The sequence below is a fragment of the Saccostrea cucullata genome, unplaced genomic scaffold (assembly GCF_032062105.1).
Source record: "Saccostrea cucullata isolate Sc308-1 unplaced genomic scaffold, CSIRO_AGI_Scuc_v1 ctg359, whole genome shotgun sequence".
NCBI lineage: Eukaryota > Metazoa > Mollusca > Bivalvia > Ostreida > Ostreidae > Saccostrea > Saccostrea cuccullata.
The window spans coordinates 140,767-155,484 of record NW_026935991.1 but is presented as its reverse complement, the minus strand read 5'-3'; the positions used below and the strand labels follow the sequence as shown (position 1 = coordinate 155,484).

General features: G+C 31.8%; 1 protein-coding gene across 2 annotated transcripts; it reads left to right on the top strand.

Annotated features, from left to right (window-relative positions):
- The first annotated feature begins 1,603 nt into the window (after positions 1–1,603).
- On the top strand, positions 1,604–12,967 carry LOC134244461 (O-acyltransferase like protein-like). Of its 2 annotated transcripts, none has more exons than XM_062726732.1 (16): positions 1,604–1,834; positions 6,371–7,689; positions 7,806–8,011; positions 8,095–8,185; positions 8,322–8,409; positions 8,524–8,786; positions 8,962–9,147; positions 9,455–9,548; positions 9,934–10,032; positions 10,152–10,332; positions 10,696–10,775; positions 11,055–11,153; positions 11,335–11,473; positions 11,655–11,847; positions 12,068–12,210; positions 12,597–12,967. In XM_062726732.1, the coding sequence occupies exons 2-16, from the start codon at positions 6,381–6,383 to the stop codon at positions 12,723–12,725; spliced, it is 3,300 nt and encodes a 1,099-aa protein (XP_062582716.1). In that variant the 5' UTR covers positions 1,604–1,834; positions 6,371–6,380; the 3' UTR covers positions 12,726–12,967. The 2 variants fall into 2 exon arrangements, with proteins under 2 accessions (XP_062582716.1, XP_062582717.1); XM_062726733.1 differs by lacking the exon at positions 1,604–1,834 and adding an exon at positions 1,985–2,212.
- Positions 12,968–14,718: the final 1,751 nt, after the last annotated feature.

The window sequence follows — 14,718 nt, the reverse complement described above, 5'->3', positions numbered from 1 at the left end:
GTTTTTGTCGTTCTTTCAAAGGGCAGTGAACAATAGCATTTAATCAAATTATAGTGTATTTGCTAAAGTATATTTATTTTTTACCTGGAGTGTAGAGAAAGGTCAAACAATTTCATTTTGAAATAACTGATTTAACAGTAGATTTCCTTGTTTTTAACAATATGTCACAAAGATATACACTGTAGTGTACATCAAGGTTATTTCTGTACCTGTGTGTCATGAGTTCTTTATGGTTAATAGTCACGATGCCTCGTTACTATTCTTATCAATACACGCACAGAATTCAACTTCAATGAAGTGCCATACTCGGTATTGTAATTTTTGAATTTACCGGGTAGAAGAATCAACATAAATGGAAAATTGTTATATATATATTTACTTCCACCACGTAAATTACAAAAATACATTATATTAAGGTCAGAGGAGACGTTCCCCAAAAATCTGTTTTATATATCTCCATAATGTATGAAAAATGTACGTTTCAATTACTCTCTGATTCCTAAACCGGTTTCTAATTGTATTTAAAAATTTCAAACAATGAAAATGTGATTTTGGCAAATTAAGTTTTTTCCTTAAAGGATTATAAGAAATGCCATCATCTGGTATCTGATGCCCGGTAAGATACCTCAATTTTTTGTCAGTAAACATGTCAAAGTAGTAATTCTTCAATGACAAAATCTTGGAAAAAATTATATATTATTGAGGAACGTTCCGTCTGTCCTTAAGACAGAAGATTAATTGCTTCATTTCTGATTGAATTCATGAAAACACTGTTCTGATAAACTAATACTGTGTAAATGTGAATAAATAAAGTTGAAGGAGTGGACAGAAAACAAGTCTGAACTTTATGAAGATAGAGATTATGACAAACAGATCGTAATGTAAAGGAACGGATGTTGTACTTGTAAGATGTGAACTGAAGGTTCCATTTTCAAGGCTAAGTTTGTTTCACGACTATGGTGGCTGTAAGTGGCCACTAAAAATATTTTTTACTAAATGCTTCCAATTTAGATAATCATTATAAAAGTATAATAAAATTATTTATTTATTTTCGTATATTTTATAACTCAATCTCATTTTGATGTTTGTTCGATTTCATCATTTGAGGACACTTCCCTAAAACGCCAAACCTGAGAAAAGAAAAACAGGTAGTTTATAAACAACTCAATGAAATAAAAATAAATACTTTTCCCCCCAAAATTGATACATGTTTATAATGATGAATGTAACATGTCAAAGAAGCTTTGAATCATCACCTTTTCATCATTTTTTTTTTTTTGCAGAGATGTAATAATGACGTCGAATTCTCAATAACGTATGACTGAGGTATACTTTTGAATTTAAATGACAGAAATTGATGGATCGAAACCCATACTTACATTTAATTAACAAACAAACTGGGCGAATATAAAGAATTATTTATTTTTTCCCATGCAAACTTCAATCATAGATTTAAGGAAAAGTATTAAACACATGTACTAGTATATGTAAATATCGTATGTATCTATTCAAAGAGGAAGTAACAACTTGAGCTTCCATAGTTTTGAAGATTATGCGATTGATATTGTCCATAATTTCTTAAAGGTGTCTAACGAAGAAAAAAAAAGAAATCATGATGTGGTCATGATTTGTGAAGTATTGTCCTTAAACTTATCCCTATGATAAAGACGCAGTTGACAATGATCTTAAACTGTGTAATCGCGGATAATTTATACTTTGATCATAACTTTATCAGCGATGTTACACTATGATCTTTTGCAAAATTTGGGAAGGTCGTCCAAACAAAGTTACTAGTTAAATGATTACTTCAAAATTCCGATGTACTCTATCTTAAGTAAGTTTGTAATTTTAATCAATTGTACATAGAAAAATTGTCGAAATTTGCTAAAATAATTTATCACATAATTTTCAAATTTACATTTGAATGAAAACCTTCAGTGGGTCTTAACTTTTATCTGATAAATTTTGTTTCCACAGTTAAACCTTTTTAATCTGACCCATTTTTTTTTTTTACTTTTCTTGTTTTTCCTTCGTTCGTTGCTGCATGTGTAATTACGCTATCAGACTAAGTAAACTACCATTGATAAAAGTGACCGCGTAATAAAGAGGCAAACCTTCAAGTCGCACACCTTAACGAGGTCAAATTAGACGAAATATAACAACAAAAGGTGTTCTTACAATAATTGCTCTCTTTCTCCACTACTTCATTAAGGTATGTATTTTCATATGGCATCTTTTAAGTCTTAATCTATAAAATCATGTTCTAGCATTTCCTTTAAAAGTTGTTTTAACTCACTTAAAAAGAAATTCCTATTATGGACAGATTTAGTGAAGGTTCACTGAGAAATTTTTAACATAGGTGCATCTGGAGGCTATCGATAAGGACCATTTTAATAGAACAAAACCGGTATCCTCTCGGATTTTGGTTGTAGCACATATACATGTACAAGTACATGTGTATTTCCTTGTTTCTCGAAAACAAGGCCCATGGGTCTTGGCGATCACCTGTACTCGGCGCTTGCGTATAAGGTCTTTGAGCAGTGAAGGGTCTATCTTTTTTTCAGTGGCTATTGCGACATTTGACCTCAGTTTATACGGTATCAACATCCCACTGTAGGATAGAACCCTCAACGTAAGGATCAACTCCTTAATCAACACCCTAACCACTGCGCCACGCGTACGACCTGGATTACTTATATTAGTAATTTCAGTTAAGTGTGAAGTTGCGCATTACATTAAACCCTATGATGATAATTGCGCTCAAGGAAAATAGTAGACGCCTCCTAACCGCAAACTTTACGACTGGAACTTTCTTCTATTCCCTGATTGGTTGCTCGTGCAACAGACTATTTCCGTGTCAATGTTGATAATATGAGTTGACCAATCACACAGCAGGGACGTGAATTGTTTACGCTGGATGCATCTGTCGAAAAAGGTCGTGACGTAATGCAAAACTTTACACTTAACGGAAATTACTAATATGTACAATCAGAAAGTAATTTAATTAACATAATATTATTATGATTTATAAATTAGGCCGAAGGGGGAATGACTGCATAGTGCTTCAGTTTTTTATTATTAAATAATCAGGAATTTTGATGCTCTCTGATTGGTCAAGAGGCCTTTTGTGTGTGATGTGCCTCAGAGTGAGTTCACCTCAAATGACGTTCTGGGAGGTTTATTCGGGTTCTTCCTCTTGACCAACCATGTATTTGCTTACATTTTCTTCGACCAATCAAATCGGGCGTCTTAAAGCATGTTTCGTTGTGAATGTAAACATGGGAGACGCCAGTACCAAATAGACTTAACTACTTTCGTAGGTAAAATAGTTGAGTATTATTGTTTAATAATATTGTCGTCCACTTTAAAACAATTTTAAGGTGTCAAAATTAATTAATTATAAAGTGCTGTGGTGTCTTCTAGCTATTCCCACTTTTTAAAAATCTCAATTCCACCTATTACCAAATAACAAACAATAGATGTTTAGATTTACCTGTATTTTGTACATTTAAAGACAGAAAATAATGAATACATCTATGAGAAAATATGATTTTTTTTTCGGATTTTTGAAATAATAAAAAGATCTTACAAGAAAAAGCAACTTAATACCTAAATTTAAGAACATAGTTAATTATTTGTTTACACAAAATTCCACCTATTCCCACATAAAATCTTACCTTTTTCTACATGATTTTCACAAAGTAGGAATAGGTAGAATGAACCTGAGGAACCAGTGCTGTTACACTGCACATTATATTATGAGTGTTTATATTTGATGGTGACAAGAGTTAAAGTGCCAAAAATGCTCCTGAAAAAATTCCTGATTATTGCCGTCTTTCTTGGAAGACGGTATTATTTAATAAAACGGTTACATGTAGTGACTTTTGAATTCGGTCTACTCGTAAATATACGGACCTGGTCAAGTATTAGTTAACCTCGGCCTTCGGCCTCGGTAAATCAATACCTGCATCAGTCACGAGTAGACCTCATCAAAAGTCAATAATTGTAATATTGACTTTGGTAACATTTTATGAATTCGAATTTTCTAAAAGTTTCTTGCAGATTTTATCTACTTTCAATAAACAAAACATTTTGAAAATAGCGTTGTATTGTTCTCCTATTTTTTTTTATTTCAATGTATTAGATGAGGAGTAGAAAGAGGCGATGTCAAATATTTAAACGAACCCGTTAGGTATCTTAAGGATTTTTATGCAGTTTGGGAACCAAGTATGGGTATGGTTAAAAAAGAATTTCCTCCTGATATTAAGTTGGATAACCACTTGCAGAATTAAATCCAAGTTCCTATAAGGACGATAAAAAATAATTAGACTTGCAAACATAATAAGCAAATTTAATGAGGTGTTGAAAGAAGGAGTTTTCCTTTCTTTAATCACAATAAAGATGCATTTTCATTTTCAAAAACTTTTCCTACCTGTTAAAATAACATTAACTTTACTAAATTTCCCCATTAAAAATTGAAAAATTGAAAAAAAAATGGTTTACGATCTTGCTTTGTTTTGTTTACTCAGAAAATGTGGGTCATATTGATAATGATGATATCAATATACCTGTAGGTAAATATTGATATTTTTTCTGGGTTATAAAACTGTACGTATTTGTATACATATTATCACCGTAAATCTTGTTTATAAAATCCCTATTTATTTATCTACTCATTGATCATAGGAACTTGCCTTAAGAACTAAAATAATAAATCGTAAACGCTTGTACATTTTTAGTTTCATTCCTTTAAAATAAATGGACAAAAATGAATTCTTTACTAGATACGAATTTTCCGCTGATTAAAATGTTAATCCAGAAAATGTAGGTATCAGTATCAGAGACAGCCCTTTTCTCTGAATCTGTTGTTGACATTATCATGTACCTTTGACTACGTGAAATCTACATGTACATGAACAGCAAAACCAAATCCAGAGTATTTTGAACAAATAGAATTTTTGAGAATCTTGGAAGGAAAGTAAATTTAGTAAATTAGAATCATTTAGCATAAAATTAAAAAAAAATAATTTGTGAAATTTTAAAAGTGTTACACATTAATTTTGATAAAAATTGGACAATCAAATTTACGGGAAAAAAAGATTCTATTGTTTTAATTAAGGGACATGGATTTAAAAAAAAAATTAAATTTATTTTTCCATTTTTTTATGTTTACAAATACTTAACTAAAGTATTTTTAATGATCATGAGAACACAAGACATATCTGGAGCTCCAAAAATTTGTTATGCTAACAAGGCTCGTGCCATGAATTTGTTTGCATAGATTAATTATATTAAATATGTCCGTTCAAAGCAGATTTTTTTCAATATAGAAGTTAATTCTAAATACGTTAAGACAGTTTCTAGTGTTTTTTGTTGAATCCTTTTTCTTATAATATAATATTTTCTATATGTAAACAAAAACAAGGCACAGGCCTTGTTTACATTATGAAGGATTTTTAAGTTCTGTATCTCCTTTATAATACAACAAATGATGTTCAAATCATTTGAATAGCCTTAATTAGGAATTATAAACATTAAAGTTACATGTACTTTTATAAAATCATTTGAAACTGTGCCCATGTCCCTTTAACACAAGTCATAACAACTTGTGAAGTTCTCTTCATAAATGGTAATAACTGTCGATGTTTATGGAAGAAAGACTTTGATACAGAAATAGGTTTGTTACATACATACATCCATTGCATGTTAAACTTAAAACTTGTCACAGTTCTAGCAGAAGTATGGTTTAATCGAATGAATCTACCAGAATCTCATATAAATTTTTATACCGATATATATTAATTTCAATATTTTGTTATTGTTTCTCCTCACATTCAGTAAGTAGGTAATATGTAAAATATGAAAGCCATATATATATATAGAGAGATTCATCTAAATTTTGCCAAATTTTCACAAGCACAGAGAGGAAAGTACAAAAGCATTGAACTATTGGAAACTTTCAATGCCTCCAGGAAACGTTTCATGAACATGAGTCAAACAAAATATGCATGTGAGGTAGATTTTTGAGATGTTGTTCGATTTTAATAAAACAAGAATAAACTAGAGGTACTGTGAGCAATGAGCTCACTAAATTGAACTATGTTGTTCAGATTTTAATAAAGACAAAGAAAATTTCAAATAAGAACTTTGAGAGTAAGACCGAACGTTATATATAGATATACATAAAAAGAAACATCATTAAACATCTCGTCAATTACAAAACAAAAGTCCTCCGACAAGTTAGTTTGATACATTTAATCATACGTTTTTAAAAAGACACTGAAGAATTAATCCACAATGACAGAAAAAGAAAAATTATTGCTATCCTTGAAAGCTTAAAAGCAAACGTTAATATATTTGTTACTTTCAGACCGGTAAGGATGAGACTTTCTGTGCTTGCTGGAGCGCTAAGCTTGTTTGTACTGGTCAGCTGGGGAACCATACCAACAGTTCAATCACAGTCTCTAGATGGAATAGTAGCTGCAATAAATCAGATGAATACAACAGCTAAGATAGCTTTGATGGCAGACTTTTTAATTCGCACTCCTGTACTTTACAATAAACTTGAGAAAATCTTGTTAGGTGCATTACCATTGGTATCCGTTGTTAAGATCAGACCAGAAATCAATCGTTTCCTGCTGCCGTGGGTTTTAGACAAAATACCAGAAGTCCTCAAAAGTGAACTGCTTTTGAATGTCACCCGTGTAGTTGTGAATGAAGTAAACCATGTCAATATCACTGGTCTAAATACAAGTGGAATAGACCCTTTCATGGCGGGGTTTATATCACGATTTGACCTGGTACATACGGGAATGTTGTCGTTGGATGTCGTGCTGGATTCCTTACTTCCTAGTTTTGGTATAGGTCAACAGATCAAAGAATTTGTAACAATTTTCGGTGAAAAGATTTCTCATGTCATTATTAAACAAATACAGTCTGAACAGTTCAATCACAGCTCAACAGTTCAATCACTCAATCACTCAACAGCTCAATCAGTTTCAATAGAAACTATTATACGTCAGATGAATATCACACAGAAGATAGGTTTAATGGCAGATATTTTAATTCAACAGCCTGAACTATTCAATAAACTTGAGAAAATATTGTTAGGTGCATTACCATTGATATCCGTTGTTAAGATCAGACCAGAAATCAATCGTTTCCTGCTGCCATGGGTTTTAGACAAAATACCAGAAGTCCTCAAGAGTGAACTGCTATTGAATGTCACCCGGGTAGTTGTGAATGAAGTAAACCATGTCAATATCACTGGTCTGAATACAAGTGGAATAGACCCTTTCATGGCGGGATTTATATCACGATTTGACCTGCTACATACAGGAATGTTGTCATTGGATGTAGTGCTGGATTCCTTACTTCCCAGTTTTGGTATAGGTCAACAGATCAAAGAATTTGTAAAAAGCAACGGTGAAAAGATTTCACGTGTAATTATAAAACAGATACAGTCTGACATAAGGTCTCAATTGCAAGTAACAGCAAACAGTACATCGGACACAAAAATGAGTCAATCCAGTCTACTACAGCTTGGTGTGGGTATCCTACAAACTATTCTTACGCCTATGGAAAATGTTTTTCCAAAACCTCAAAGATCAACTCTTACAGACCAGTGTTACAGTGACTCTATGATATTCTTGAACAACCTTCTTCGAGGAAAAAAATGGGCTGTTCAAAGTAAGAAGTATTTTCTCTCTCTTGCACGCTCATCTTTTCATTGTCAAATACTTCGAAGATATACAATTCAAAACAAAATAATATTATTTATTTTCAATATTTAATACTTATTTCAGTGTTCGATTCTGCTGGCAAACCCCCTACTGGAACACTCACTGGTAATCTTCATTTTATTGGCTCCTATGATCAGTGCCTGTCCATCACGCCACAGAGTAGCAGTGACGGTGGACAACTGACCACCACTGACACCAGATACTGCAGGGCGACCTTCGATATTCCAGACAGTCTAATGGCATCCGTCACATCTTTGATAGGAGATGTGGTATGATTGTTGTCCATTACATAGATTCATGTGTAAATATATGATGTTATTCTTTTCTAATGATTAGTTTCCTTTATTGACAGAACACGTATGGCGTTCCCATTACACTGACAGAGGGGTTGTGTCTACCAGCTTCTTGTCAGGAAGGAGACGTAAAAGAATTATTTAAATTAGGTGAGTACTTAAATTTAAACTGCAATATAGATATAGTTATATTGTTCATCTTTTGGGGTATGTGTACAACTAAAAATATTATTTGTCACTCTAAAGCATTGGCATAAGAAACACTTACCTAGTATTCTGAATTTAGGCCTCCTAAAAAGCTTTAACTTAGCACCATCTGTGGAATGTTCCAACTCGTATTCACTGGAAAAAGACAGAGATGCTATCATTGTTATGTAAGTATGTAAACAAACAAAAAATACTTCCTCTCGTGGATGTAGACCATTCATAGTTTGTTAAAAGAGAAGGATTTATCAGTAATCCTGTCATTAATATCGGCTACATTTTAGAATTATCCTCTGCGTGGTTGCATTCGTTTGCATAATGGCGACTTTATTTCACATCTATCGGTTCTCGGAAGACGACGAGGAGTTAAGAGTATTTTCTCCCTCACTGCCTGAAGCTTATGACAACAGAGGATATGAATCAGAAATGAAAGAAACTCAATTTTCAACCGAAAAGAGGAATGGACACACAACGGGAAATGGACATTTGCACTCTGAAGACGTTGATATCGAGTCTTTGGACAAATCATCCACTGAAAAATATGAAGGTGTTTTAAAGAAAACATTTAAGAATATAAAAGTTGGTGTATTTTGTAACTTCCCCTCTTTCGAATCCATCAAAACCTCACAGTTTTTTTTTATAATAAGAAAATTTAACAATGAAGTTTGTTTTCAATTGATTTGGTTCATATGCTTTTGAAACAAATGCTTTATCATTTCCAGGCGCTAAGGAAGGTGTCACAAAGAGCTTTTCGTTGTACCAAAACTTACCCGATGTTTTGTCGTTTGATCATCCAAAAGATTCCATCCAATGTCTTCACGGTATACGATTTCTGAGTCTCGCATGGCTTGTTTTAGGGGACACATTTCTGTATGCAGCTCTGTCCCTAAATAAATCACCAGTTACAGGTTTGTTGAAAATGTGTTTTTGAAATAAAAAAAACAAACAAAACAAACAATGACAAACAAACAAACAAATGAAAGTAAAAGATCCATTAGCCACAACTATATAATTTCTTCGCCTAAAGTTACAATTTATTGTGTAAATGTTCCAACATTTAATCTACAATATAGAAATGATATAAATTGTACGCGTACGATGTTTTACTATTCTGATCCTCGATAGCTATTATTCCTCCTTTTCTGACAGGAGATTTGTTCTAATAATGAAGTGACAACTGTATGTTTACGAGGCAGGATTTTCTTACTTTTGTAGGTAACTTGTTGGAAGGATTGAATATGCTAAAGCAGTTCACTTTTCAAGCTGTTTTCTCCTCACCCTTTGCCATCGATTCTTTCTTCGTCATCAGGTAAAGAAAGAAGGGGAAAAAGAATGAAAGATACGATAATAAGGGAATTAGCAATATGGCTCTCTGACCTATAGTTGGGAGATTATCATAAAAGGATACCATTGAAAATATACAATACACTAGATTAAGTGACTTGTTGAACGCCATAAATAATTAGAAGTCCTTGTTTGCTCTGCATCCAATTTGCATTGTTTTAAATGGAATTAGAACGTAAAAACTGTTCGTTATCTCCTTATTTTCAATAAACATATTTTTAAAAGAAGATCATTAGGCCGTATTTTGTTTCGTTTCTTTTGAGGGGGTGGTTGACTTTTTTGTTTGTTTTAAAATTGATTATTTTAAAATATTGATTATTTGTTAATACCTTGTACGTTTTTCGTCACAGTGGATTTTTAGTGACTTATCGATTCCTTCGAAAATGCACACGAAAACAAAAACTGAAATGGCAGTCAATCGTTGGATTCTATTCTAACAGATATATAAGGTATTTTAAGTTTACAGAATGCATTGTATTTATGAAATTAAAATGAAATAGTATATATATATAAATGCTTAATTATTGATGATATATTCTATATACATGTATATTCTATTTACTTTCAGAATAACCCCTGTTTATATAATCATTATGATGGTATACACGTGTTTCTATCATTACCTTGGGGACAGTCCCTTGTATCCGCAGTCCATTGCTGTTGCGGACAAGTGTAAGGAAAACTGGTGGCATCATATACTATACATAAACAATATCGTAGGAACGACAGGGAATACAGCTTTTGAACAGGTATTTCTTCTTTATCATATTCTTGTTTTATATATGCAGGAGTTAACAGATGTTTTGAAACACTCCGTACACTGAAGTGCACATATTCATAGAAATATCATACCGTAAATCTGGAAATTTTTACGTCGATTTTATTTTGCGAATTCGGGTCAAAATGCTGTTGATTAATTTTTACGTTTCAAAATTTTGCGAATGACCACTGCTTTGTTTACATTTTCTTAAAGGTAATTTATTTTTAAGAAAAATATTTTTGCGAATGCAACGAACTCGCAAATTTGCTAAAAATTTATCTACAGCAAAAATTTCCAGATTTACGGTATATCTTGTATATTCTTCTTATTCTGACTTTCTTTACCATTTTAGTGCATGCCCTGGTCTTGGTTTCTAGCATGCTTAATGCAGTTCTACCTTATAACACCAATACTCATTGTATTTTATTTATGGTAAGTATTCAAAAATAGTCTATCGTCTTATTCTAATGAATATACAATGTATACGGGTAACCAATTAATTACAATTGATAAACTTTGAAGGACGTTTAATTCCCACAAAGTAAAAAAATTACTGTACTATTATCTATGAATTAAATAAGATGGTTTATGATAATGCAAGCTTAAAACCTGTACGTTTTAAAATTTTAAAATCTTAGCCTGATATCCTTTGAAATATAAATATTCAGATTAACTAATTTTAACGACTAATTAGCTAATTTCACATTGAAGGTCCTCAGTTCTTGGGTCGGTTATAGTTGGGCTCCTTTTGGCAGCAAGCGTTGTTGCGACAGCGATCAAAGAGAAAATGTACACTGGAGACATCATGTCGTGAGTTATCCCCTCATTTTATGATATTCAAGAATAATAAAACTATTCGTAAATACAAAATCAATTTAAAGAATGAAAATAACGATATATTGACGAATTTTTTTTTTAAGATGTGAACAAAAATGCAAGCTGTAAACTTCTAAATATTTTTTTTAAATGTAACCTTTTAATCTTACCAAAGGACGATGTCTGATGGTGGAGACTATTGGAACAATGTCTTTATCACCCCGTGGTGCCGAGTGGGTGTCTACTGCATCGGTATTCTTTTGGGATTCGTATTTGATACTTACGATTCTAGAGAAAAAGTCAAAATGAACAAGGTAAATATCAAAATAAAGAATATTGTTTCTTATATTTTGTGACAGTTGACTTTCATTCTACATGTATTGGCTGTTAATTATAATAATTATCTTTTATTTAAGAAGAAATCGTCAAAGGTTTTTTTTTTAAATGCTTTATTCTATAGAGAAAGATTTTTTTGACAATGTTATATTACTATAGGTTGTCAATCTTTTTGGATGGCTATTTTCTTTGGGTTTAATGATAACCCTGGCCTACTCACCCTTCACAAAGCACCGCGAGGGTGGCTATTCCTGGACCCCCCTCCAGTCGGAGGTGTATGAAGCTGTATCCCACGTTGTCTGGGCATTGGCTCTCTCTTGGGTGATTTTTGCATGTGCTAAAGATCATGGTGGTATGTTGTTTTGTTTTGCAGAAATTGCGCTAAAACCGTTACAAAATATTATAAACTTATGATACAATGTTTCAATTTTTAAGGGTGGGTGGGGGTCTCTCACTCTTCATTATCACGCATAACATAAAATATATATTTGTCTACTAGTATATAGGAATTATGAATTGTTTTTCTGTCAAGCTGACACAAAACATTTTTAAATACATTTGTCTATCTATAGGAATTGTGAACTGGATTCTGTCATGGCGAGGGTTTCTTCCCCTGTCCAGGTTATCATATGTTGTCTATCTCATTCACCCAGTCGTCATGGTGGCCTTTGTCTATAATAAGAAGGTTTTAATTTACATGAACAACCTAGAAATGGTAAGTAGTTCATCTAGATACGAAAAATATAAATATCGTTCACAAAAAAAGACTTCAAAACCAAATAATTTCAAGTATACAAAGCTAGAGAATATGACCTTTATCTTTTCCTTTATAATGGATTTATTTTGTATACTACAAGTAGATTTTTAATCAGAGTACGACAAAAATGAAATTTAACAAACATTATTTTACTTAAGATAACACTGACGCAAATTTTACTGTAGTATAAAAAATAGCAATTTGTCTATAGTACATGTAATATTCCCTTTAAAAGTTATTTTAACAATTTCAGCTCTACTATTTAAGTGAAAAAGTAATTTTTCTTTTAAGGAGGATGTAATTAATCTTACGACTCAGTGGCTTCGTTAATTATTTATTTCCAGGCATACATGTTCCTTGGCCATCTAATTTCGTCGTTTGCCGTCGGTACTTTGTTCTCAGTGGGGATTGAGTTACCGTTCATACGCCTGCTCAAGCTTCTCAAGCGAAGAGGATGCTCCTCTAACTGCTAGACTCGTCCATTGAGTGACTTAGTTTAGAGATTCATGTGATGATAGAAGTATTAAGTATTAATACTCAACATGCTATTCTCAGTATCGTCATCTTTTGTTATATTGCAATTTTATCTTTAAAAAATATATTGCTCTTACCATGCTTATCCTGAAATTGATTATCATGTTGCAAAGAATGTGCGATTGTTTTTTCTACGTTTTTTAAAGTTGTAATCTTGCTTAATAAAGTGTGAAAAATGACATATGTTCATCTCTGTTTTGAAATTTTAACTGATTTTATGCGACAGCAGACATTATAACATGGACAACATATACGACATACATGTAAGGGTTCTTCAGGCCTCATGCGTTAAATGACTTCGTGTTTGCTGAATTTATATTAAATCCTTAATTTAATTTAATCAATATTTTATTATGTAAAGTCAGATTACATAATTGGACTAGACATCAGGCATGGTCTATATAAGTCCTCTCCAAGGTCAAGGTTACAAATGTTAAGAATTGACAGTGGTTTACAAAGATGAAAAAAATTCTAATATGTTACATTAATTTCTTTTCTTAACTGGAAATGGGAAAAAGAAATAAAATATAATTAGATTAATTAAATCATACATAAGTGTTATTATTAAGTTTGTATACTCACTATACAGTATAATGACAAGAAAATAAAAGAGTGCAAACAAACAACAAAACAGAATAAGTAAATAGATAAAGTGCAAATACAAATATGCATTGAAAAATACAAATAAAAAGGAAAGAGAAGAAAAAATAGCAACATCAAAAGATAAATAAATTCGTAGCAAGCAACAACACTGAATAATAAAAAAGAAAAAAAAGAAAGTGCAAAGACAAATATCCCAGGAAAAATACAACATATACATGGAATTGATCAGACTTGAAGTAAGTATAAAAATATCAGGATTTATTTAAACTGAAAGACAGGTGATACAAACAAAAAATGGATGTCTGGATTGGTATATATTTTTGGCCTATTGCTGTTGTAAATGACGCAAATAATAAATTCATAAAATATTAAGAAATTGTAAACCTTCCATGATGTTCAAAACTGTACCTTTCACCAACCGTACTTCATAATCTATTTAAATTTTCGTCACTTCAAATCCCATTTTTGTGAAACTTTCAATGAAAAATTAAAAATATACGGTTAAACTTGTTCATTTTACTTCCATAAACATGATTCAAGTTGATATTTCAAAATTTTTGACAAAAGTTCGTTTATATCATCTGTCCTCAAATTTGATATAAAAATCAAAATCTTTTCGAAGACTTGATGTACAGTTGGACTGTGTCAAAAACTGAACAGTTAATTTTATGAGGTAATTGCCTATCACTAAATAGCAAAGTATTCAAAATTTGATCAGGAGACAGGGTTTTTAATTCTATTATACTCTTTCAAGGCTTTCAAAAAGACCATTCTCTGATTATTATTGGCAGGGCAATCTAAGAAAACAAAGCTAGTTATCCTCGTTAAGGTATCCGCACTTTACTTAGATACTGATTATATACATGTACAGGTGATTCATTTCTTATTTGACAATGTATAATGTTTTCCTTGCGATTACTAGCAAAGATCTTGACATCCTTTATTCTATCTACAGTAAGACATTCTTAAAATTTGAAGAAGATTCAATGCATTTTGTTTCTAGTGGTAAATTGTTCCATAATTAATTAGCAGAAGCCAGAAAACTGTTGAAATATAAGACTGTCCTTGCTTGAGGTATGACAAAAATTAAATTACCAATCTTTCTAAGATTGTAACTATGATTTGTTGGTATAAAAGGTAGGACCATTTCTTGTAAATAGAGAGGGGCTATATACCATACACAGTTTTATAAAATAATAAGAGTTTTTGTCTTTCCCTTCTCTTATCTAATGCTTCCCAACCTAATTCTAAATACAGAGCATTTCTAGATTAATTTTTGCCTAAGTCCTGTTATTATTCGGGCAGCATCTACTTGAATATTTTCTAAAA